This window comes from Myotis daubentonii, chromosome 6 (genome assembly GCF_963259705.1).
Source record: "Myotis daubentonii chromosome 6, mMyoDau2.1, whole genome shotgun sequence".
NCBI classification, from domain to species: domain Eukaryota; kingdom Metazoa; phylum Chordata; class Mammalia; order Chiroptera; family Vespertilionidae; genus Myotis; species Myotis daubentonii.
The window spans coordinates 18,559,500-18,586,037 of record NC_081845.1 but is presented as its reverse complement, the minus strand read 5'-3'; the positions used below and the strand labels follow the sequence as shown (position 1 = coordinate 18,586,037).

The following is a 26,538-nucleotide window of genomic DNA, read 5'->3' as shown; positions in this document are numbered from 1 at the left end:
CGGAATCTGAATCTCAATTATTGCTGTAATCCCCACAGTGTTTAGAAGATGTATATAATCAATATTTAGTAAGTCAAAATTACTAGAATCTTCTGGTAGAAGGAACATTTCTTATTATAGTAGTTAAAACACAGCTTTTTGACTTATAATTTAACTTGGGGAATTGCTGCTTAGAATATCCCATTGAGCTTTCAGTAAACATAATCATCTTACATCAATTGAGCAATGATTTAAAAATGTATGTACAAAGATAGTTTTATTGTAAGGATCAGGATTAAGTGATTGGTGATGATCAGGAAATTGTTTTTACCTTTCTCAAAACAAATTATCCTTCTAGGTAATGATGAAAAGGATCCCCAATATAGAAATAATTCATCTATATCAGCACTAGGTAAAAACCAAGGACACTAATATTTTTTATAAATTTCAGTAGAGAAATGTCATTATTTATATTCTACTCAAAAGTTTCAATTTCAACTTCCAGTTAGATTATAAACTCAAAAAGTTCAATATATTTTTAAATACCCTTTTTTAATTGGGAATTTTCCATAAATTTATTTTTTACTGATTGTTAATTTCATTCTATTGTGGTCAGAAGACACACTTTATTTAATTTCAGTTCTTGTAAATTTATTGAGATTTGTTTTATGGCCTAACATATGAACTAGCCTAAAGAATATCCCATGTGCACTTAAGAAGAATGTGGATTCTGCTATTGCTGGGTGGAGTATTCTACAGGTGTCTGTTGGTGTATAGTATTGTCAAGTCTTCTGACTTTTTTTTTGTAAAATCTCTATCAAGATCTACCCATTATAGAAAGTGGACTTTTGAAGTTTCAAACTATTATAATTGAATTATTAATATTGCTTTTCAAAACTGCAGCTCTAGTTTCATGTATTTGGAGGCTTTGTTATAAGGTTGATATGTGTTTTGTAATATTTATTTGTTCTTAATGGAGTGACCCTTTAATCCATTTTGAGTTAACTTTTGTGAAGTGTATAAGATCTGTGTCTAGATGCCCTAGTCAGAGTGGGTGCAGAAGGCACTCAATCAATGTGTCTCTCTCACATCAATATTTTTCTCTGTGTGTCTCTCCCCCTCCCTTTCACCCTCTCTAAAAAAAATCAATGGAAAAATATCCTCAGGTGAGGATTAACAACAACAACAAATTTAGAAAAAAGAAATATGATAGAGCTTTAGAGATTAACCATTCTTTACTATCCTACACTCTGCTTTTACCTTGTGATACACTCAAATGAGAATCTTTTTAAAAAATATATATTTTATAGATTTTTTACAGAGAGAGAGAGGGATAGAGAGTTAGAAACATCAATGAGAGAAAAACATTGATCAGCTGCCTCCTGCACACTCCCTACTGGGGGTGTGCCTGCCCTTGACCGGAATCAAACCTGGGACCCTTGAGTCCGCAGGCCGACGCTCTATCCACTGAGACAAACCGGTTAGGGCTCAAATGAGAATCTTGATAATGCGCCAGACACTGTTCGAAGTGTTCCAGAGAAAGCACTGTGATAGGAGATGACAGCTGCAGGCATGGTATTGCCCCTGAAGACCTTCCAGTGGGACACGATGTGGGTGAGGAAGACAAGGATATTGATGATCTTGACCCTGTATAGGCCAAGGCTAGCGTGTGTGTTTGTCCCTTAGTTTTTAACAAAAAAGTTTAAAAAGTAAATAAAAAATTAAATAGAAAAGCTTATAGACTAAGGCTATAAAGAAAAATATTTTTGTCAGCTATGCAATGTGTTGTTTTTTAAGCTAAGTGTTACTATACAGGAGTCTAAGAGTTAAAAAATTAAAAGGATTATAAAATAACAGAGAAGTTACAGTAAGGTAAGGCTGTTTATTATCGAAGAAAAATGTTTTAATAAATTTAACATAGCCTAAGTGTACAGTGTTATAAAGTCTACAGTAATGTACAGTAATATCCTAGGCCTTCACATTCACTCATCACTCACTGAGTCCCCCCCGAGCAACTTTCAATCCTGTGAGCTCCATTCATGGTAAATGCCCTTTACAGGTGTGCCATTTATTTTTGTCTTTTATACTGTATTTTTACTGTGCCTTTTCTATGTTTAGGATATGTTCAGATACACAAAATTAGATTAATAATAGAATTATTTTTTCAAGAAATTGTTTGACTAGAATTAATGAAACCTGCTTCTTTGTGCCAGGGTATAAAAATGCCTAATACATAAACATTTTTCAAGATAAATCTCCCTGTTGTTTTAATTAGGAAGCTATATACTTAATTGATAGAAAACATAATATTGCATTCAATGGTCATTCTTTGTATGTTTTATCTACCACTTAAATGACTAAATTTTTTAGTATTAGCCATTTTATGATTGCATCTAATTTTTTAGAAGCTGACTAAAATATCAGCTTATAAATTCCTTTTAGAAATTACCTGTTAGCAAAATTGTTTTTGCAAAACTATATTTAAAATATATTTAGTAGCTTTATAGTGCATAACCTTTTCAGCTCATGTGCTTTGAATGACTTTTGTTAAAAGAAGCAAGATAAAAGGCAGAATTTGCTTCTATTTTTTCCATCTGGATGTCATAAAGACATGATTCAAAGAGACCCTAAATAGGCTCCCTGCCTTTTGGATAATTTGCTATTTAAGGAATAATGGACTATTCTTCCAAATTTTCTGGGTCAACTTCTCGTAAAGTATTTCTTCCCACTGTGCTCACTTAAGCAAAATAAATTCAGCTATGTCTATTATACAATATATTTTCCTAGACGAAAAGGGATATTCTGGATATGCTATTCCAAAAACTGTGAAGCAATCTAAGTGCACCAAAAGTTCAGGCTTTTACACTAATTTTCATTTCCATTTTTTTGGCCTATTTTTTCTTCTGCTCTTTGGTACATGATCACCTTGTTTATCTAAGTCCTTGTTCTTTGGATAACTAAAATGAATAATATCAGGACGACAAATAGACTTTGCAGGTCTAGGTTAAAGTGTTCTTTTCACTCACCTATGTACATTTTAACCTCATACCAAAATTATGTCAAAAAGATCATTTTAAAATTGGCTTTTCCACACCTGGAACTATTCTATAAGTTTTCAAAGTATTAATATACATCTTCCAAAAATCTAATCACATTTTGCTCTTACCAGCCCCCTTTCCTACGTACACAACTGTTATGGTGATACCTCAACAGTATCACCATGGTGGAACCAGACTCTCCTTACAAACTTGTCTACTCAGATCTTTAGCTTCTTGATTCTTTTAAACGGACATTGGTAAAATACATTACTATATTTATACACAATTATATATTAACTAGGGCCCCGGTGCACGAAATTCGTGCACTAGGTGTGTGTGTGTGTGGGGGGGGGGGTGTCCCTCAGCCCAGCCAGCCCCCTCTCACATACTGAGAGCACTCAGACGTTGACTCCCATCACCCTCCAATCGCAGGATCGACCCCTTGCCCAGGCCTGATGCCTCTGACAGAGGCGTCAGGCCTGGGCAGGGGACCCTCATTTCCCCCCATCACTGGTTCTGCCCCCAGCCCAGGCCTGATGCCTCAGCCAGAGGCGTAAACCCCCATCACCCTCCGATCGCCTGATTGGCCCCTTGCCCAGGCCTGACGCCTCCGCCAGAGGTGTCATGCTTGGATAGGGGACTCCCATCTCCCCCCGATCACTGGCTCTGACCCCCGCCCAGGCCTGAGGCCTCTGGCCCAGGAATCATGCCTGGGCAGGGGACCCCCATCTCCCTCTGATCGCTTGCTCCACCCCCCGCCCAAGCCTGACGCCTCTGACCCAGGCTTCAGGCCTGGGCAAGGGGACCATCATATCCCCCCAATCCCCGGCTCCGCCCCCCACCCAGGCCTGATGCCTCTGGACCAGGCATCAGGCCTGGGCAGGGGACTCCCAGCCCCCTGCCGAGGCCTGATGCCTCGGCCAGAGGAGTTGACCCTCATCACCCTCCAATCACCAATCACCGGATCAGCCCCTTGACCAGGCCTGAGGCCTCCGGCAGAGGTGTCAGGCCTGGGCAGGGGACCCCCAGCTCCCCGCGGTTGCAGGCTCCGCCCCTGCCCAGGCCTAACACCTCTGGCTGAGACATTAGGCCTGGACAGGGGACCCCCAGCTCCCTGCGATCTCCCACTCTGCCCCTGCCCAGGCCTAACACCTCTGGCCGAGGCATTAGGCCTGGGAAGGGGACCCCCAGCTCCCCGCAGCTGCAGGCTCTGCCCCTGCCCAGGCCTAACGCCTCTGGCCAAGGCATTAGGCCTGGGCAGGGGACTCCCAGCTCCCCGTGATCTCCCACTCTGCCCCTGCCCATGCCTAACGCCTCTGGCCGAAGCATTAGGCCTGGGCAGGGGACCCCCAGCTCCCCGCGGTTGCAGGCTCCGCCCCTGCCCAGGCCTAACGCCTCTGGCAGAGGCGTCCGGCCCGGGCAGCAGGGACCGCAGTGGCAGCGGGGGCGCCGTGATCGCGCGGGCTCCGCCCCTGCCCCTGCAGGATGCCTCTGGCTGAGGCGTACGGCTCGGGCAGCAGGGACCCGCAGCTGCAGCGGCCCCGCGATTGTGGGCTCTGCTTTAGGCCCAGGCAAGGGACCCCTAGCTCCCGGGACTGCCAGCTTCGACCGTGCCCAGCTCCCATCGCTGGCTCCACCCCTACTTCCTGCTATCACTGGCCAGGGCAGCAAAGGCGCCTGATTCTCCGATCATGGCTGGGGGGCAGGCAAAGGCGGCCCTGGGGCCGCCTTTGCCCTGCCCCCCAGCTCTTAGCTCCCCCCTGGGTTTCCAATCACTGTCAGTGGCAGGGGGCTTCTTCCTGCTTTCCCTTTCGCCTCCCTGCATTGTGCCTACATATGCAAATTAACCGCCATCTTTGTTGGCAGTTAACTGCCATCTTAGTTGGCAGTTAATTTGCATATAGCCCTGATTAGCCAATGAAAAGGGTAGCGTCGTACGCCAATTACCATTTTTATCTTTTATTAGTGTAGATGATTTAGAGATTCTGCTGTGGGAACAAAATCCTTTTTTAATAGACTTTATTTTTTAAGAGCTGTTTTAGTTTCACAGTAAAATTGAGTGAGAAGTACAGAGGTCTCCCATATACCCTTTATCCCTACAAATGCATAGCCTCGGCCATTATCATATCCCCCACTGGAGTGGTACACTTTGTTCCACCTGATGAACCTGCATTGATGCATCATAACCTAGGTTCATGGTTTACATTGGTTACTCTTGGTGTTGTATGGTCTATAGGTTTAGACAAATGTGTAATGACATGTATCTACCATATACAGGGGTGGGCAAACTTTTTGACTCGAGGGCCACAATGGGTTCTTAAACTGGACCGGAGGGCCAGAACAAAAGCATGAATGGAGTGTTTGTGTGAACTAATATAAATTCAAAGTGAACATCATTACATAAAAAGGTACGGTCTTTTATTTCAATAGTTTTATTCATTTCAAATGGGCCGGATCTGGCCCGCGGGCCGTAGTTTGCCCACGGCTGATAGAATCACACAGAGTATTTTCGGTGTCCTAAAAATCCTCTGTGCTGTACCTGGTCATCCTTATTGCCCCACAATCCCTGGTAACCACTGATTTTTTTATGGTTTCCATAGTTTCGTGTTTTCCAAAATATAATTGAATCAAAAAGTAAATAGCCTTTTTGATTGGCATCTTTTCTTTGCTAATAGGAATTGAAAGTTCCACATGTTTTTCAATGACTTGATATCTCATTTCTTTATAGCACTGAATAATATTCCATTGTCTGGATTACCATATTTTATTTATCCACATATTGAAGGACTTCTTGGTTGCTTCTAAATTTTGGCAATTATGAATAAAGCTGCTATACACATGCAGGGTTTAGTGAGGACATACGAAACACAATTTTTTAAAGTTATAAGATGTATTGATTTTTCTCAACTTTACAAATAACACACAATCTTGTAGAAAATTAGAAAATGGAAGCAAATGCAGAGAAGTAAATTAAAGCTCCCTATAATCTCATCACCAAAGCTAGCTAGCATTAATATTTGTTACAGTTTCTTCTATTGTTTTCTAGTACATGGCACACCCATGCACAAATTGATATAATATAATGGGGAACAAGCTTATTTCTGAGGATTTGCCTATATTATTAAAAATCCTTCAAAAGCTATTTTTATTTTCTACATAATAGTCCCTCATATGTATGTATCATAATTTATTAAGTCTGTTCTGAAATGATCCTTTATGCAGTTTATACTATAATGAGCAGCTTTTAACTGAAGTTTAGTGTATCTCATTACTATAATAATCCCATGTATGTAACATTATAACTCCAGAAGTAAAAATGATTTTAAGGCTTTTAACTCATATTGCCAATTCACATTCCATAAGCACTCTGCCAATTCACATTCCCATCAATAACTAATGAGGGGGCTGACCTAACTGCTTTTTTGAAGCTATTACTTACTGTTTATCCCTCCTCTCTCCAATTTAAAAAATAAATTTAGCAGCTTTATTGAGATGTAATTTGCATAGCATAAAATTCAGCTGTTTAAAGTATAAAAGTCAAATTATTTTTAGGAATCTTGTCTCAGTTTCATAGGCAACATGAATTTAAAAACCTTGGGAATCGTAGAAAATGGCAGGTCTGACACAGCGTGGCAGGAGGTCACACTATGGGCAGGGCTCTGGGGTCGGGTATAGGCAGCAAGAGCAAAGGCCCAGTGAGTCAGACAAAATAAGCATTGTTCTTGTATGAATCTTTATTTTCACTCTTTTCTAACAGCACTCCATAATTTTGAGTAAATAAATATGGCCAGTAACAAATAAATTTGAAGACTTTTAGAAATGAGGTGATAATCATTATTTGAAGTAAGATCATCCAGTAAAACCATGAAGCAAGTGAAACAAAATTTTAAATTTGTTAGAATTAATAAGTTAGTTTTGTAAGAGGACAGGATAAAAATATATGAAAAACATATAAGTAAATACATAGAGAATATATACATAAAATATGAACATAAATATATATATTTATATATAAAAATATATATAGTCATGCTTTCCATTTAGAATATATGAGTAAGACATTTTAAAATAGCAATGGAAAAGCACAAACAACTATGCTTAGTATCTTTATATATAGTGTAAGAAATATTATAAAACTTTAACTCCTTTTCTTATTTACTTAAAAATATAATAAAAGCTTATTATTAAAAACTAGAGGCCCAATGCATAAATTCGTGCACCGGTGGGGTCTGGCCGGCCTGGCCTCAATCAGGGCAGATTGGGCCCGGGACTGTCAAGAAGAGGAGTTGGCGGGAGGTTGACCAGCTAGCCTGCCCCATCAGGCCCAATCAGAGCTGGGCTGGCTAGGGGGAGGGGCCAAAGTTGTTTGGCTGGCTGCCCTGCCTTTGATCAGGGTGGAAGAGGCCAATGGGGGGGGGGGGGGGCTGCAGGGAGGGACCACGAGAGGTTGGCTGGCCAGCCCTACCCCCTGATCAGGCTGGTTCACTGGCCACAGTGGGCATCATAGTGACCAGTAGCTCTGGTCGTTATGGCATTCCGGTCACTGGCTTTTTATATCTAATATAATAATAGAGGAATATGCAAATTATCCAGGATGCCATAACATCACGACCGATCTACAACTGGTGGAGAGCTACAGGAGGGCAGGGCAACAAGCTATCAGCAGTGGAGAGCTGCCAGCAGCAGTGGGCGGGGTGGCCAGCTGAGGCAAGTGGCAGCGAGCTACTCGCTCATGGAGTCGTGCGCAGAGCTACTAGTACATAGATAAGCCAAAACAGCCCTGGCCAGATAACTCAGTTGGTTAGAGCATCCTCCTGTGTACCAAAAAGGTTGCAGGTTTGATTCCTGGTCAGGGCACATACCTAGGTTGGGGGTTTGATCCCTAGTCCAGACTCATATGTTTCTCTCTCTTACATTGATGTTTCTCTCTCTCTCTCTCTCTCTCTCTCTCTCTCTCTCTCTCTCTCTCTCTCCTTCCTTCCTTCCTTCTTTCCTTCCTTCCTTCCTTCCTTCCTTCCTTCCTTCCTTCCTTCCTTCCTTCCTTCCTTCCTTCCTTCCTTCCTCTTTCTCTCTAAAGTCAATGAAAACATATCCTCAGGTGAGGATTAAAAAATAAATAAAAACATATTGATGTGTTTTAGTGCATCAGTTTATTAAGTGCTTAAATCAAAAAACTGAATATTGTATATATCAATTATACATAAATTAATTTATAAGACAAACATAATGGTAACCCTAATTCACATATTATAATCATAATTATTATTGTGTTGGCTCTTGAGAAAGTAACTCTAAAATTCATGCGGGAGAATAAACAAGTGAAAATATTCAAGCAAATACTTAAAAAACGTAACAATAAGAAAGTACTTTTCCTGCCAATGTTAAAACCTATTACAAAGTTAGAATAAATTATACTAAATGTTACCGAAAATCAAAAGCTGAGTCAATAAATTAATAATAGTGTTACTAGTTGTTAAAGAAGCATTAGAGCAATGCTTTGAATTTGACGCTAATGTCCCTGAACTTAAGCCTTTGTTTATAGCTCTGAACCAGTTCTTAGTGTCAATTATTGTTTTCTACTTGATGAAGCCTGTACTACACATCTGGGGTTAAAGGAAAGATTATTTAGTAAATTAATGTACTGTAATTATCATTTGGGAAAGCAATAGATGAAATTGGATCATCAAACTTATACCAGGAATCACAAAGGAAATTTGAAGCAGATTAAGAAGTTACATTTTAAACCATAAAGAATCAATATATTCAGTTATATAAAATGGAAATTTCTATACATCTGAAAAATAAAAACAGGAAGAAAGGTTCAACAGCAAAATGACACAATTTTTAAAATACTAGAAATCACTAAAATGTAAAACAAAACAATCAAATGGTCTAGGGCCGTAGTTGGCAAACTGCGGCTCGCCAGCCACATGAGGCTCTTTGGCCCCTTGAGTGTGGCTCTTCCTAAGCCTTAGGAGTACCCTAATTAAGTTAATAACAATGTACCTACCTATATAGTTTAAGTTTAAAAAGTTTGGCTCCCAAAAGAAATTTCAATCGTTGTACTGTTGATATTTGGCTCTGTTGACTAATGAGTTTGCCGACCACTGGTCTAGGGCAACACTAACTGAGAAATGAATAAAAGTCAGAAAAAATTCAGAGGGCTTGTAACCACACAGAAGTTAGTTTGGACTCAATATAAATTAAAACAATAATGACAGCATTCCCAGGTATTTACTAGCTAAGCTTTTACAACTCTAATAAAAAAATTGAGAAAGGTATTGCTAAGGGGTCACTCTCAAACCTAACCAAAGGGAATATAGAATTTTACAACGTTTCTAAAAATAAATTTGATGTATTTCAAAAGCCATCTGCCAGTCATTTGGCAATTTCTTCTTTTGTGCCTGTGCAGAGAGAACAATTGATGGCAGGAATTATATTTTGATCCCTATCTTCCTGGAACCAGCAGTCAGCTGAGAAAAGGCCTTTCACGCAGTGGTTCCACTTATTACAATAAACTCTAAAGAAACAACCATCTTAGTATTATTTATACTAGCAAAATAGAAGTCAGTGTAAGTGCCAAATAATAAGGAAAATGATAATTTATGATATATGCTTTACAACATAATATGTAGCCATCAAAAATCAAATTTGTGAAAAATATTTTAAAACATGAGGTTTAATGATGGGTCAATATTAAGTGAAACAGGATTTAAAATAAATGCATTTGGTATACTTTTAATGTTGTTAGAACATTTGTATTGATATAAATGTATGTATATGTCAAGACTGAAAAAAAAAAGTATACCAAAATTTAAAAAGACTTGGGTGACCTCCTTGATCTATTTTAGTGCATCAGTTTATTAATTTCCCTATCTGTAAATTTGGGAAAACTTAAATACTTTTTATCTTATAAAATTCTTCCAAGAATTAAATAAGTGAAATGAGGTGATCATTAAGTGCTTAGTACAAACTTTGGCCTATAAAAAGTATTCAGTAACTTTAATTCATTTTATTTCTGTTCTTCATATTATACTATGGAAAATTTGGAGGCACCCCTTTGTTTCATGGGACCCAGGATTGCTAGGCCTCTAATGTTCTCATTTCAGCTCCGTCTTCCTGATTATAAAAGTAAATTCTGTTTGCCAGTCAATGAAGGAAAAATACCACATGATCTCACTCATTCATGGATAATAGAGACCATTATAAACTTTTGAACAATAATAGATACAGAGGCAGAGCTGCCTCAAACAGATTGTCAAACTGCAGCGGGAAGGCCGGGGAGGGTTGGGGGGCAGGAGGGAGGGGGGTAAGAGATCAACCGAAGGACTTGTATGCATGCATATAGGCATAACCAATGGACATAAGACACTGGGGGGTAGGGGAGGCTAGGGGACTGTCAAGGGCGGGGGGGGGGGAAAAGGACACATATGTAATACCCTTTGTAATACTTTAAGCAATAAAAAAAAAAAGTAAATTCTGGCTTTGGGGAGCATTGGCTTATTAGTTTTTGGTGGTGTGGTACGTTTTCATCTTTTTCTATCATATTCTGTTTCTTTTTGCAAATTATTGGAAAGTCCTGAAGCGTCATATCTAGGCTACTAGACAGTTGATATTTAAACTCCTTTTGATCAGATACAAACCATATAAAATTCCCATTCATTTATCCTCAGTCCCTAAAATAATAGGCAATAGCAAGTTCTCTGGTCTCTCCTGCAGCCTACTGTCTGGCCAGTCCCTGAGTCGGCTGAGGCAGTTGCACAGGTGCTGCTGTGCCACATCTCCCAATGCACTAAGCAGACTCATCATCTCAAAACGGCTCAGGAGCACTTGCTGACCAGGTCATGGCTCTATGGAGTGCAGCAACCTGCTTTCCAGACCAAATCCAGCCAGCAGCGGGGAGGCCCAGCCAGTTAAAGAGCTGCCCACTATATAGGTGGGATTTTCAAATTCATGTTATTCAAGTTAGCTATTTTTGTTGTTGTTGTTGTTGCCTGCCTACGAATATGGAATCAAAAGGGTATATCTTTAGGAAGAAAATGTCCCTTTTTATTTGCTGGTGAATTTAGGAAAAAAAAAGTTGAGTTTTCTTCATCATGCAAATCAAAATCTATTTAAATCCTAGGCTCTGATATTCATTTAAATACGGCTACGTTGAAAAATTGTATCTCTTCCTAATTCTAATTTTATGTAAACTGACTTTTAATTGTTTTGTATAACCATGGGTAACAGGTTTTTTTGAACAATGCATAGTAAAAATCAGCAACTCTGTCAGACAAAGCATAACATTAAAGGAAACACTGCAGCATATGTGACAGTTATAGAAGAATTGCTGCTGTTCTCACCCTTCACACCAGAATAATTTTTTCAATATTTACCTCCCCTGTGTAGAGAGGGAAACATATGGGGCTTTACATAATCATAAGCATAAACAGGTGGCTACTTAGGTACATGTAATTTGCAGGCAACATCAATACCGAACAACGCAATCAGCGCCACATGGCTTCTGAACTCTTTCCACTAACATTCCATTAGCAAAATTATGATCATTAAAATAGAGGGAGGGTATGCTCCTCCCTGAATTGGCTTCAACTACCTTTCAGAGCCATGAATAAAACACATTTTCAAAAATGCCTTGGCATTTTGCTGTTACTTTTGTTCAAGGGAACTTCAGCAGCTGTGTATAATGCATACCTTGTGAATAACTACAAGCAGCACAATATTTGCATTTTAAAAGTTCTTACATCTCCCTATAATCTGCTCATTATGGGCATAAAATTATGGTGGTTAAATTCTAAGCAATTTCTCAAAGCATGGGGTCAGGCAAACTCTTCAAAGCAACCTGGAACTATTTCCCCAAAGGCAGTCCACCTAAAAGAGGTCACCTGAGACTCACTTCCATGTTCAAACACTTCGGCAAAATCTGTGGAAGATATTGCTAGGATTTTTTTTTGCTCAATCTGTGTCAGATGACGAATTGTGGATTCTATAAAGTTGGTCTCATCTAATTTGGCCCAGGCTGGATTTTCTAGTTTGTACTCTTTCACCTTACAGGTATTAAACTCTGACTCAGAATTCCAGAGTAAAAAAAAAAAAAAAAAAAAAAGAGAATAAATAACCTTTTTTTTTTTTTTTTTTGCTTTTTTTGGTACATGTTATATATTAAGTATTTTCAGTGCATGTTGCATTTATTAACTCATTTAATCATCACATTAATGTTTTGATGCAAATGATATATTTTTTTTTTCATTTCATAGAAAAGGAAATTGTAGCCCTGAGAGTTTAAGTTCTCAAGTTTACACAGAGGAAAGGGCTGAGGCCAGAATTAAACCCAGGCTGTCTGAATCAACGCTCATACTTTTTACCCCTTGACCTTCATGTTGGGATGGTTGTGTATCGCTGGCCCTGTAAATTCTATTGCCCAAAGTCACCAGGGCCAAGAGTAGAAAATCTATAGTATTTTGAAGATCCACCTAACAAAGCCTCCTGAGAGATTTGGGGTGACTAAAGTCTGTCAGGGTTCTTTCCAGGCCTGATGCCTCTATGTGTCTTTCTATAACCCAAGGGCAGCGCTCTGCGGAACTAAGGAGTCCAGGGAGCTGTGCTCCTGCCAAGGTTTATGGGAAGAGGAATTTCTCACATTCTCTCTCCTCATCCTAGACTATTACTCATTCTCCCTGCTGGGCAGGAGAAAGCTTTAACGTGAACAATTATAGATGACAACTTTATAAGTAAGCTAGAGATTTAGGCAGAGATACCAAGTTATATCATTTGGTTTCAAGACCTAACATTATTAGTGTAATGTATTTGTTAAACATCCCAAATGTGTTAGATATTGCAGCATCGCTCCTTTCAAGGAGTTTAAGTGTTATTTGAGAAAAGAGGTCTTTTTGTAATGCAATAATTGACACAGAGTTAAAAATAAAATGGTAGGTTTTATGATTATTCTTTTTACCTTCGGGTAAAAGAAGTATTAAAAACTCTTAGTAGCTATTATAGACAATTCCTATTCCATTATAAATTTAAAGACATTTAAGCATAGAAATTCTACAGCCTTATTTTTTCTCATCTAACATTTAAAAAAACAATGGTCACATCTTTGCTATGTCTTTTTTCCCGTTCCCAATTTCTCAATTAAATTCCTATGCAAAAGTTTCTTATCATGAACTTTGACTTACTTCATATTCCTTCTTTCTGCTGTTGGAGACTCTTTTGTGGAGACCATTGGAATCACTCATTGGTTGATGATGTTCAATAATCCTAAAATTGACTCTGTAAAATCTGGAGAATTTTCTCACAGTTTGAACATTATTATTTATTATATAATGTGTAATAACATCTACACTAATAAAAGAGAAAAATGGTAATTGGCGTACGGCGATACCGTTTTCATTGGCTAATCAGGGCTATATGCAAATTAACTGCCAACTAAGATTGGCAGTTAACTGCCAACAAAATGGCGGCTAATTTGCATATGTAGGCACAATGCAGGGAGGCAAAAGGGAAAGCAGGAAGAAGCCCCCTGCCACTGACAGTGATCGGAAACCCAGGGGGGAGCTAAGAGCTGGGGGGCAGGGCAAAGGCGGCCCTGGGGCCGCCTTTGCCCTGCCCCCCAGCCATGATCGGAGAATCAGGCGCCTTTCCCGCCTTGGCCAGTGATAGCAGGAAGTAGGGGTGGAGCCAGCGATGGGAGCTGGGCACGGTCGAAGCTGGCAGTCCCAGGAGCTAGGGGTCCCTTGCCTGGGCCTAAAGCGAAGCCCAGGATCGCGGCGCCCCCCGCTGCCACTGCAGATCCCCGCTGCCCGGGCCGGACGCCTAGGCCAGAGGTGTTAGGCCTGGGCAGGGGCGGAGCCTGCAACCGCAGGGAGCTGGGGGTCCCCTGCCCAGGTCTGACACCTCTGCTGGAGGCCTCAGGCCTGGTCAAGGGGCCGATCCGGTGATTGGTGATCGGAGGGTGATGAGGGTCAACTCCTCTGGCCGAGGCATCAGGCCTGGGCGGGGGGCTGAGCCGGGGATTGGGGGGATATGATGGTCCCCTTGCCCAGGCCTGAAGCCTGGGTCAGAGGCGTCAGGCTTGGGCGGGGGGTGGAGCAAGCGATCAGAGGGAGATGGGGGTCCCCTGCCCAGGCATGATTCCTGGGCCAGAGGCCTCAGGCCTGGGCGGGGGCCAGAGCCAGTGATCGGGGGGAGATGGGGGTCCCCTGTCCAAGCCTGACACCTCTGGCAGAGGCGTCAGGCCTGGGCAAGGGGCCGATCAGGCGATCGGAGGGTGATGGGGGTCAACGCCGGAGGGCTCCCAGTATGTGAGAGGGGGCAGGCTGGGCTGAGGGACACTCCCCCCCCCCCCCACACACACACCCAGTGCACGAATTTCGTGCACCGGGCCCCTAGTTATTATATAAAATGTTACTAGATAGTATTATATATACTTCATTCAAGGTTTTGAGGTTTTTGCTTTGGTAGGTTATTTCATGTACCCCATTTCCATCTGAAGTTGAATAGACATGCTTGAGCTAGAACTTCTAGTGAAAATAGTGGATTGGGGGTAGTCTTGAAGATTTTGTAGGTTATGCTAACCTAAGAATTGTCTTGGCAACAAAACAAATGATAAAAAAGCCACAAGAAGCATGTGAAATGAGAAATTTATACAGGCAAGTATAAAACAACAGGCTGCTTAGAAATTCAATTGCAGAACAAACATTTTAAGAGGTGGACGCACACACTCACAAAAATAACTGAGACATACTTTGCTTTATTGGCAGAGAGACAAACACATGACCAGAAATTTGTAGCAGTCTGACTTATCTCCAAATCTTCTTCACATAGCTCAGTGCATTTGAAATTTTCAAGCATGCATCTCAAATATATGTGTATTAATTTAACACTTGTGTGTACTTGACATACCTTTACCTGTATCTCAAGTTTCTTTATAGTGAGAATGGATAGGAATCCATAGTTTGATAAATTGTGTTAAAGAAGTTTCAGCTACTTTAGTTTTTTATTAGACTAGAGCGCCATTTTTTTATCACACAATATGGCTGAAAAAAAGCTTGAGTGAGAGTTGAAATGTCAACTCTGCCATTTTTTGTTGTTCTTGTGGTTATATTAGTTTTAATTTCAATACATGGCTTTCTTCCAGGAAGTGTTTAAAGGCATTTATTCATTTTGTGAGGGTTGCTTTATTTTAAAACTATGATAATACATTATAGAGACCCACTTAAATATGGCAGGTAACTGCAGCACACTGAAACCACTCGAACTGGTGTGTGCAGCAGTCAACCCCTTCACCTTGAATAGCCCCCAGGCCTCCTCAGAGGCCTCACTTACACCTGCCAGCATGTGGCCATCTGGCATGTGAACAGGTAATGCCCATCAATATCTTTAACATCAGTGAAGCTCACTTTTTTATGTTGTTAGTTTTAAAAGTCATCAGTCTTTCTGCACCCACAAGCCGGATAGACACCCACCTTGGACCATTCCTGTTAACTAATAAAAGGTTAGATAAACAAAGCATGATTTCAGATAATAGAGGGTGAAATGTGTAACTCTGTGATTAAGCCCTTGAGTTGTAGAGACACAAGAGCATGGCAGTCTCTAATGATCCATGTGATGATGGAAAATGTATGGCCTCTCTTCAAACATTCATGTGCTTGTCTGTGAAATGTTTGTGTTTTATCTGTAGCTACCTCATATTGTTATTTTGAAAATTATATTTTGTCTTAAATGTGAATTTCTAGCACATTTTAAGATGCTAATATTTTAATAATGCTAATGTTAATGATATGAGAGAAAGATGATAATTACTGGGTGAAGTTCACTCTATGACAGTTTTAGAGATGGAAGAAATATATTTGGTTGCAACTGGGAAATCAAGCTAAAGATTAGATGAGTAAAAGGGTTCTAAATTCACAATGATCTCATGATATGTATATTAGATAACATTGTGATATATAGTTAGAAAATTTAATTTTTAAAATTACTCCCTATTTGGAAATGAATTGATGAGACAGAAAGAGAAAAAAAGTATAAAAAACATCTGAAGAGCACAAATTCTGCACAGTGAACCAGGAAATTATTCTTGCTCTTCTCATACTGAAGGGTCTGCAAAGGCTGACCCAGGCGAAGGAAGAGCCAGGTCTAGAGATGTGTATGTATATTTTGTGAACTGGAATAAACATGTTTTCAGTAACAATGTCTTTACAAGTAAGTTGTGTGATGAGGAGGCCTAGTGTGGTGGCAAGAGAATAAAATTCTTATTTGAGATTCTAGAGCCATGACTATGAAAATCATGACTACTTTCATATCACTCAGTAATAATAATAGTTTCACTGTCCTTAAATGATTGTGGTGAGGATAAATGATGTAAAGGAAAAAAAATCCTCCAAAAGTAAATGTCTGAACAAATTTCATTTGTTACTATGACTATAAATAACAATGATTGCAGATCATTAAGAATTACTTAAAAATATAAACTCTCTGAAAACCTAAGATTCAGAGTCAAGATCTTACAAACTAAATTAAATATTGACTAATTTTCAACAGATCAATTTATTGCAGTTTCTTGTTTCTTTTGTGACATGCTCTTTGTGAACAATTTATTATAATTTAAAAATAATAATATACATTATAATAGGAGACAAATTTGGAAACAGAAATCTATTTTCTGTTTTTTAACTTATTTTATAAAGTTACACATTGGCTTATTTTGTAATCACTCTCATGATCATGCATCTCCTAAAATGTGGTTGTTGTTTTTTTCATTTGAAAGAATAACAAATCATTTTTTTCCCCAGTGAAAGCTACTATACTCTTTGTGAAAAAGATGGAGTAAGTATTGGTCTAATTTAAACCTGATCATGCCTATGGTGCTTTATTTTACCGTGAAATAGAATTTCCTTTATATATATTTATAGCTTGCTCTAATTTATATGGTATTAAGTGACTATATATAAGGAGGGACTTTTGGATTGGCTATATTAGTATATGAAGAAATAAGTTAATCAAAAATTTTGTGTGCTCTGCCACTTAGTATGCTAAACTGGGTACTCAATCATTTTCTATGGGAAAACACACAGATATATAGATGGATTTTTTTTTTTCTTTTTGCAATAGAGACATCCAACAAGACAGCTCTGAAGTGTGTGATTAACTTGAAATAATGGTAGGCCTTAGGGTTTCAGGCTTTTTCTACTTCATAACATTTTAGGTCTGTTATTACCTTAGGTGAACCCAATTCCCCAAGAAAGAAGATGCTAAATTCATTTTCTATGACTTATGTCATCAATAAACCTAGGATAGAAATAACAACAGTGTGTCTCTAGTATTTATGAGATTCTAGGTAACTATTTTTTCAAAACGTATTTCACAAAAACTGCTGAAATTTCTGCACCCTGATAATGATTGTGGACTCTTAGAAATAAATCTTCACACACAGACAAGTGAGATTAAATGTTGCAGGCATGCACATGTTCTCATGTGCGTACACACACACACACACACACACACAAATTCATTTACTGTGGAGAATTCAAGAATACTATTTTATTAGATTTTTCCTGACACAAGACATAATAAAATAAGAAGTTCCTTCAAAGTAAATGTTTCTTTGCCTTACAATCTTCAAGTACACCAGCAGTGAATGAATACTATTCAATTTCTAAAAGTTTTCAGGACAGATCGTACATGCTACCTTACTCATTCCCACGAAGATTACATCACCCACACTTTTCCCGGAAGTTTATATCTACAATTAACCAAAAATTTATTTTTCTGAGCAAAGATCAACTGTAAAAATAACTGGACTCTTGAGTTTTCACCCTTATTTTTATCATCACCACCTGACTGCCAACACTTTTTCTTCTCTTCATGCACATTTTTCTCCACCACAAGTTATGCATTTCAAACTGCTCCTGTACATATTCCCGGGCTCTAAACCATGCCAGTCTTTACATTGGAAAAAATTTGACCATTTTAAAGTGTAAACTTCACTGTCTTTAAGTACAATCACAATGTTGTACAGCCATCACCAGTATCTAGTTCTAGGTATATTGCTTTTGTAATTATTAATTTACCATACGAGTTTCCTTATAGAATCTCTTAATTCTGGTGTGTCTGGAGATTATAGTTATGGGAAAATTGATCTAATCCAATCCTCTCATTTTAAAAAATGTGATCTTTAGAGATTAAATGCTTTGTTCAGTATCACACAATCAGTGTCTCATCCAGATTTTCCATTTCCAAGGACAGGGCCTTTTCTCTCTCATGGTATTTTTTTCTTGTCTCCATTTATGTTGCCTGGGTCTGGTGATCCAGTAATCTACACACAATACATTAAAATTTTTCCTAAAAGAATTCAGGATTTAAAGAAGTAGATCTAATCTTTAAAAAAGATACATTACTTTTAAAAGCTACATTATACTTGTTTTATAACGTTGTTTCTGTGATTTTCATAGAGAACTTCCATTGTAAGAACTCTCTTTAATTCACACAATTCTGTTCTTAGGTCTTTTTAAGATTGTGGCGGATAAAACTCCATACCTTACTATGGATGAAATTATAAGGACCATCCATATTGGATCAAGTAGACTAGGGCATCCTTGCTTCTATCATCAGAAGGATATGGAACTAGAGAATCTTGTCATCAAGCAAGGTGAGAAAATCATGCTCAACTCAGTTGAAGAAATCAATGAAGAAATAGTGGTGAACTGTGGTGTGGTAAGAAACCATCAAAACCACTCGTTTACTTTGCCTTTGTCACAAGAAGGAGAATTCTACGAGTGTGAAGATGAACGTATTTATACTCTAAAGGAGATCGTTGAATGGAAGATTCCAAAGAACAGGACACGAACTGTGAAACTTACAGATTTTTCAAATAAGTGGGACTTACCGAATCCATTCCCTGAAGGCTTTTATGGTGCTCTGATACTCAAGCCTGTTTATGAAATTCAAGGTGTGATGAAATGTAAGTATCCACTGAAAATGATGCTCCATGAGCAGGAGCATTGTGGGGTTTGGGAAAGGGAAAGGCTTTGGAGTGAAGAATGGTACTCTGTCCCGTCTGTTCCTGAATGTGTCCCTTACTCCTATTTTTGTGAGAACCTTTACGTCAGCCGCCATCACTGGTAATAAATCTTCCTTACTAGCTGCACGTCCCTCCGACAAGGGAAATGATGTGATAAATTAATTTACACATAGGTGTGCTTTAATATGTAATCTTCAGGGAATTGTTTGCATTTGAAAATAGGAATAGCTGGAGAGAGCATTGTTACCCTAAAGAAATTAATATCTTGCATTTTCAGGATTAGATACATAGGGAAAGTCTTGAACTTGCAGTCCAAAGTCCTGAATTCTAAGTCAGAATCCATGATTTAATAGATGGTGGCTTTGGGTGAGCCATTGAAAAACAAACAAACAAACAAACAAACAGTCTATGTAAAAAGGATGATGATATCCCTTTGCCTGCCTCTTGGAGTAGTTTTGAGAATAAAATTAAGTTCTAGTCAGGTACTTTGTATAATATACTTGAGAACATAAAGTAGTATGTAAAAGTATTTAGTCAACATGTACCCCTCTCTCCAATTCTATATATCTCTTCTCCTATTAATATTGCTGCCCACTTATACAATTATGAAAAAGTTGATGTGAAAGTTTGGGTAGGTTTTGAAACTCCATGCTAAATTTTGTTATACATAAATATTTAACCAAAAATTGATTAATTCATTTGAAACAAAGGTACAGGTAAGGAATTCCACTCAAATAGTGATTAAAAGATTGAGGCCACAGCACGATTATTTTTTAATATGAGGTTGTAAAAAATTTTAGTTCTCACTCTGGTGTTTTGTTAGTTAACCCAAAATGTACAGTCAAAATTAATAATAGAGTTTTCCTCAATATTCTTAAATAATGGATAAACTTTTTTCATTTTGAAATTTGTTCATTTTCTAAAACCATTGGTATCTCCTATCACATGGCTGCAGCTGAAGGCCAACCAAGAACCTAGGCATCTGAACAAGATGTTTACATTTCATGAATTTATATTAGGGATCAATAAAGATTTCTCTGCGGAAATGGCATTAAAAAAGACCTGAAGAACAAATAGGCTAACAAAGAGGGAATAACTTTGGAGGAAGTGTTAGCAAGCAGCTTGTGGCAAAGCAGGTAAGCAAGTGAATGGAGCTATAGTGCACCAGGTGTAAAGAAAGAGAGGAAGAAGGCAGGTTGAGACAACTAGTAAATCATGCAAGACAGAGTGGAATGAATCATGGAGGGTTTTGAAATATATGCTAATGGGTTAGCATTTCACAGTTGAAGGTTTTCAGCCTGGAGGAGCAGGATCAGCAGAGTGCAGTGAAGCCATTAGGTTTGTGGCAGTGTTGGGGATTAGTACAATAGAAATTTCAAAAGTAACAGACAGAGAGAAGTAGTTGTTTTGACAGGCATTTAAGAAATACAATGAGTAGAATATGGAGAACTATTGGAAGGGGGTAAAAGTCAGCTTGAGCCATAAGACATCTGGCCTCTGGATTGATCTATTGGCTGGATGGTGGTGCAGTTTGTTAAATATAAACATTGACAGAAGAGCAGGGGATTTAAACAGAATCGTTTAGATGGGCTTAGATATGGTTTCCTGCTAACAAAGACCCCAGAAGAAATCCTTTGGTTGAAACAAAATCCTTCCAAAATATTATGGTCCAATTTCCATTATTTAATGACATGGAATGGAATCTTGACTTTAATTATTTTGAATCCTTAATTTCATGGGGATTATTTTAAACATTAGTTCCTATTGTATTACAATTTCAGGACAGATGTTCCATGAGACTGCTTTGCATGTGTACTGACTGCAGAATATTTCCTGGCAATGGAGGAAGGGCATCCAACACAGAATGCCCAGTTCTTAAAATGTTTGTTGTTGTAGGCATTTTTCTTCTAAATATAAAGTGTAGACTGTTTTGAAGATCAATTGTGCTCTTGTTTCACATTCTTTCTTATATTGAATATTCAAACTCGCCTTGAAGTCAAGGGTATGTTGCTAAGTTGCTTTCCAAAGGCCTTCAGTGTCAGGCACAGTTCGAACTCCTCTTGGCTGGAGCCTTTCCTTTCTAAAGTCACAAGAGAAAGAATAGGTCTGAGCCAGGGTTAGCAACTTCACAAGAAACTTTAGGGGAAAAGGCAAGAAGAAAAATATTGAGAACTGTATGAAGTTATGAAATATTGATACGCTGAAAAGAAAATATAGCAAGTAAGTAGAGAATAGAGAGAATAACGATATTCTACTTTTGGTATTAGTTTTAAATATTGTATTATTGTGAAAATTTACCTTCCATAAAAAAAAATAGCAAAAAGTATTTAAATGAAATATTTGTCCCAGAAATTCTTGGTTATAATCCTCATTACAGGCCTGAAACCCCTCTAATTTTCATACATTTAATATTTTTTAATTTTATCTTTTTGGAAAATATAGATAATTGTCCAAAACCTCTACTTACTGGTCTCATATAAGTCATAATGAAATCTATTTGTACCTTTCTCAGGAAGGTACAATTCATAATAGGGTAAGAAATGGAATACCTAATATTTGCAAATGAAAAATTGAGTCAGCTATTTAAATTTACTTCCAAAAATTAGAGTTCATTATCATTAAAACTTTTTAAAGTATATTTTAAAGTATAGATTGATAATTATTTCTTCCCTAACTGAAATTTTAAGAGTTGGAAAGCTGAATTTTCTTTTAGGAGAAAAACTCAATGCCTTCCAGAATTTGTGGGTACAGTTTTTGCTCAGATATATGACATATTAATTCACATATGAGCAGAATATAGAAATCATACAAGCAGAAAGGTGATATCAGAAAGGCAGTATATGAATAATGTTTAATAGGTGATAAATAGATAGCAGAAATAAAACATTAATTTTTTAGTATCCTGAAGGAAAGACTACCTCATTTTATTTTTAAAAATAAATCCAATCTTTATCAAAGTTAAAAAAAAAAAGTCAAATAGTGGTAAAAGGCTTATAACAAAGTTATCAGCAAACTTTGTTCCCTTGATCATTCCCTAATTCTGAAATTTCAATTAAACTCTTTTCAACATTCCATTACTGCTTTCTTGTATTTGCACTTACATTTCCAAATAAAACAAGTGATTTTGCTATTTTTCAAGTCACCGACTTTAGATAGTAACTTGCTCTATTTGGTAAGGTGATGAAGATTTAATTCTCTTATATTTCTACTTCTTCTTCTCCTACCCCATTCTCTCAGTATATGGTAAATTATGGTTAATGTGTGTTTTTTTACAATAACAATTCACTGCTGAATCAAGCGCTGTGAAAAGACGATAATTCCATTTTGCATAATTCTTTGGTTTTCTGTAATGACGATCTTATTGTTTCATGCTTGTTTTTCTTCAATCCTAAATCTTAAAGTATTCTTTAACATCTCTGTAAAAAAAAAAAAAAGAAAGAAAGAAAGCCATTCAGTGCCATTTTGCACTGAGACCAAACTGTCATAGCTACCTTTTCTATCATTTTCCCCCTGCAAGTATTCCTCCTGGAACCCTTCATTCTCATACTCTAATTTGAATTGGTTGCTTTCTAGACCTAATGCATTGGTGCTTGTCTTAGTCAGCTCGGGCAGCTATAACAAAGATACCATAACCCTAACCAGTTTTGCTCAGTGAATAAAGCGTTGGCCTGCGGACTGAAGGTTCGATTCCGGTCAAGGGCATGTACCTTGGTTTCGAGCACATCCCCAGTAGGGGGTGTGCAGGAGGCAGCTGATCGATGTTTCTCTCTCATTGATGTTTCTAGCTCTCTATCCCTCTCCCTTGCTCTCTGTAAAAAAATCCATAAAATACAATAAAAAAAAGATACCATAGACTGAGTGGCTTACAAGCAATAGAAATTTATTTCTCACAGTTTTGAAGGCTGGAAGTCTGCAATCAGGGTGCCCTCAAGGTCAAGTTCTGGTGAGGAACCTCTTCCACATTGCAGACTCCTGACTTCTCATTATGTCCTCACGTGGTGGAGAGCAGAGAGAGAAAGCAAGCTGTCTCATAAATCTTATAAGGTCACAAATCCCATTCATGAGGACTTCACTCTTATGACATATCTAATTTCATCACCTCCCAAAGGCCCGACCTAATACCATCACATTGGAGGGTAGGGTTTTTAGGGTTTTAAAATATAAATATTGGGAGACACAGACATTTCGTCTGTAACAGTGCTGTCCTGGGACTTCTATTTTAAAAATCGTCCTCATGGTTCCCCTTTGACTTGCTTCGGTGTCTACTAGCAATTTCTGAAATCAAATAATTGCTTTCTTGCTTTTCTTCCAGTTTGAGGAGCCCATCCCCCACTTACTTCCTGAGATAAGATATCAGTTAGTTAAGGAGACCACCTGAATATTTGAAAAATCTTTATTCTCACATAAGATTGATAGCTTGACTCCTTATAAAATTCCATGTTGAAATAGTTTCTACTCCGAGTTTTGGAAGCTTTGCTGCCTCGTGCTCTACCTTCTGATATGGCCTTGGAGAGATTATCCACCGTATTCTGAAGCTGCACAGCAATGTCCTCTGTAGTGGGTCGGTCTGCGATTTCATTGCAATGGCAGTTTTCCATATGGAAATTTAGGGCCTTCGTTTCTGGCATTATTTCTTTGATAATTCCCTTTTAGCCATTTTTTTCTCTTCTCTCTTTTTGAAACTTCTGATCTCTTGTTGAAGCTCCCATGTTGAGCTAGGATTTTTTTTCCCCTCTCTATTTTATGTCTCCTTATCTATGGTTTCCCTTTAGGGAGAATTCTTTAACTACATTTCCAACTGTTTTAATGACTTTTTAATTTTAGCTATCGTATTTTTAATTTTTAAGGGTTATTTCTTACATAATTTTAAAAATGTTACTGTGTTCTTAAAGTAGCAATAGTCTATCTCTCTGAGAATGTTTTTACAATTTTTTAAAAAGATTTCTGCTGTCCTTGCATTTTGTCTGCCCTTTATGGGCTTTAAAAAAATTTATTTTGGTCTGTCATTTGTGTTAAATGTTCTTTCTCAAATCTTAGAAATAATCTGTCATTTGTTTATATCTTCATGTGAGACACTTTTTAATGAACAAGTGAGGCACTATTTATACACAAGCTCTTTGCTTATGAATTTTAGACTTCATTTAGCCAGCTTGTTTTTTAAAATTAAACTTCATTGTTGGAAGCATTACATATGCCCCCCATTTTTCCTCATTGACCTCTTCTAGCCTGCCCACATCCCCCACCCCAGGTCTTCACCACACTGTCATCTATGTCCATGGGTTGATCTCTTCCCACCTCCCATCCACCCCACCTTCCCTCTAAAACTCAACAGTCGGTTCCATGTTTCTATGTCTCTGGATCTATTTTGTTCATCAATTTATTTGATTCCACATATGAGTGAGATCATGTGATTCTTGTCTTCCTCTGACTAGCTTATTTGGCTTAGTATAATACTCTCTCACAAGTTGCCTTGAACACTTGATTAAGATCGCCTCAGTAGATTTCCAACCCTGCACTATGAATTCAGGTCCAATTGCAAAGGATAGGTCTCCATATGCTGAGTTGATACTGAGGGTATTCCAGAATGAAATATTAACTCTCCAAGGAAATATGCATGGCCCAACATTACCTAAGTTAAATGTAAGTCTTTATTTTCTTTTTTAAAATAGTATTTAGTGGGGTCCCCCAAATTCACACACAGGTAAAAGATTTGTTGCAGGGGGAAATGCAGAAAAATACCACATTATGATTAACATTAGCTACAACTGCAAAGGGACTTTCCCTGAAAGAACAGGCAGAATGACAAAGTTTAGTGAAATGACTCAGCAGCATAAAGAGGAAACCAGTGCAGCCTTTTTAGAGAAAATAGAAAGGACTTTTTTCTTTTTCTTTTTTCACAAGAGCTCCCTTTGGATAACCAGAAAACATACCCAAGCAAGAGCATTTCATCTTCGCCCAGAAAAAAATTTGGGAAGTCTAAACTAAGGTTGCATGAGTATAAATTATTTTTACTTCAGTTTAGTTTGAAACTGAAAAGCTTGTAATAAACACCTCCAGGAATGTCTCTAGTGCTTTGAATTGCTGCCTTCTTATCTCTTTATCATTTTGAAGTCAAGTTAACTTTTTTTGGAAATTTTCTAATTTAGCTTACACTCTACAGCTCAGTGTTTTGTGCGTATGTTTTTTTGGGTTGTTTGTTTTGCTGGGGGTGGTGTAGAGGAGGATTATATTTTCTAAAATAGCAAATGCTTGTTTAAAGAATATGTAACACACACACAGACACGCACACACAGACATGCACACACACACACACACACACACACACCCCACTAGAATTATATATACCCAAATGTAAGCAGTGCTAACATAAAGCTGATAAATTGATAAAAGATTGTAAATCTTTTATCTTGTTTTTCTCCCCTTTTATTTTTTAAACATGACAATTTTTGCTTTACAAGAAAAACAAAACATGTTGATTTCTTTATCTTTCTCTTGGACACATACTTAGATATAATAAAATGTGTCATAAAAACTAGTTAACCCTATTCCAGTTTAAAAACTTAGAATATAATTACCAAATTCTAGGTAATTTTAAACAAATATAAATTTGTATTTTTGCTTTTGGTTATGGAGAACTTAAATCATGTAAGAGTAAAAAAAATAGTATAAAAAACAGGAAAGATTTTTGTTTTACTGTATTAACAGACATGAGAGATAAATATATAAAATTTGAAGTTGATGAAAAATAATTGGGCAGTTTGAATTGTCAGTACACTGGGTATCTATGGGCTTCATTGTAGATAATAGACAAAGAAAAGCAAATGCTCAGATTTCAGCTTCTCTTCCCATTGTGCTGTCAAATTAATCTGCCAAATCCCTAATTTAATTTGGTCATTCTGAATCTCAAATAGTTTGATATAACTCCTGAAATAGCTATTCATCCTCTACCTGGTATTCAAGGGGTTGATTCATCTTCATAATCTTACTTTCAGCAGGTCTCCTGTCCAGACCAAGTGCTCTACTTTAAAACCCCGAGACTGGATTTCATGCTAATCACTGACTATACCCTAACTTGGCTTGTGATTTCTCCCCATGCTTATAGGTGCATATTAAAGCTGCATCTTTCATAATATCTATCTTTATCTCCACCCCCAAACTAGATGTGTTATTTCTTTCACTTTTTTTATTCCTACTGTGGATTTAATGACCCTTCTATGGGATTCCATTTTCTCTTCTCTCAGCCTATCAACTGTACTTAAAAAATAATTTTAGTGGTTGCAGTTTGCAACGTGCATTTATAATCAAAGTCCACTTTCAAATACTGTCTGCACTTCCCGTGTAGTGCAGATACCTTATAGCAGAGTATTCCAAATTTCTCTCTCCTTTCCCTAACATTACTGTCATTTATTTCATTCGTTATGAGCTATATTCCCTAATATATCATTGCTGTTATCAGTTATATCAATTAAAAATAGGAAAAATAAAATAATTTGCCTTCAT

The 26,538-nt window shown here is 37.8% G+C and overlaps 1 protein-coding gene across 1 annotated transcript in view; it reads left to right on the top strand.

Annotated features, from left to right (window-relative positions):
* Window positions 1–26,538, top strand: part of THEMIS (thymocyte selection associated) — a 135,469-nt gene that overhangs the window by 33,995 nt on the left and 74,936 nt on the right. Inside the window, exon 3 of the mRNA XM_059700285.1 lies at window positions 18,520–18,978. Within this exon, the coding sequence (XP_059556268.1) occupies window positions 18,520–18,978 (459 nt within the window). The remainder of the gene's footprint in view (window positions 1–18,519; window positions 18,979–26,538) is intronic.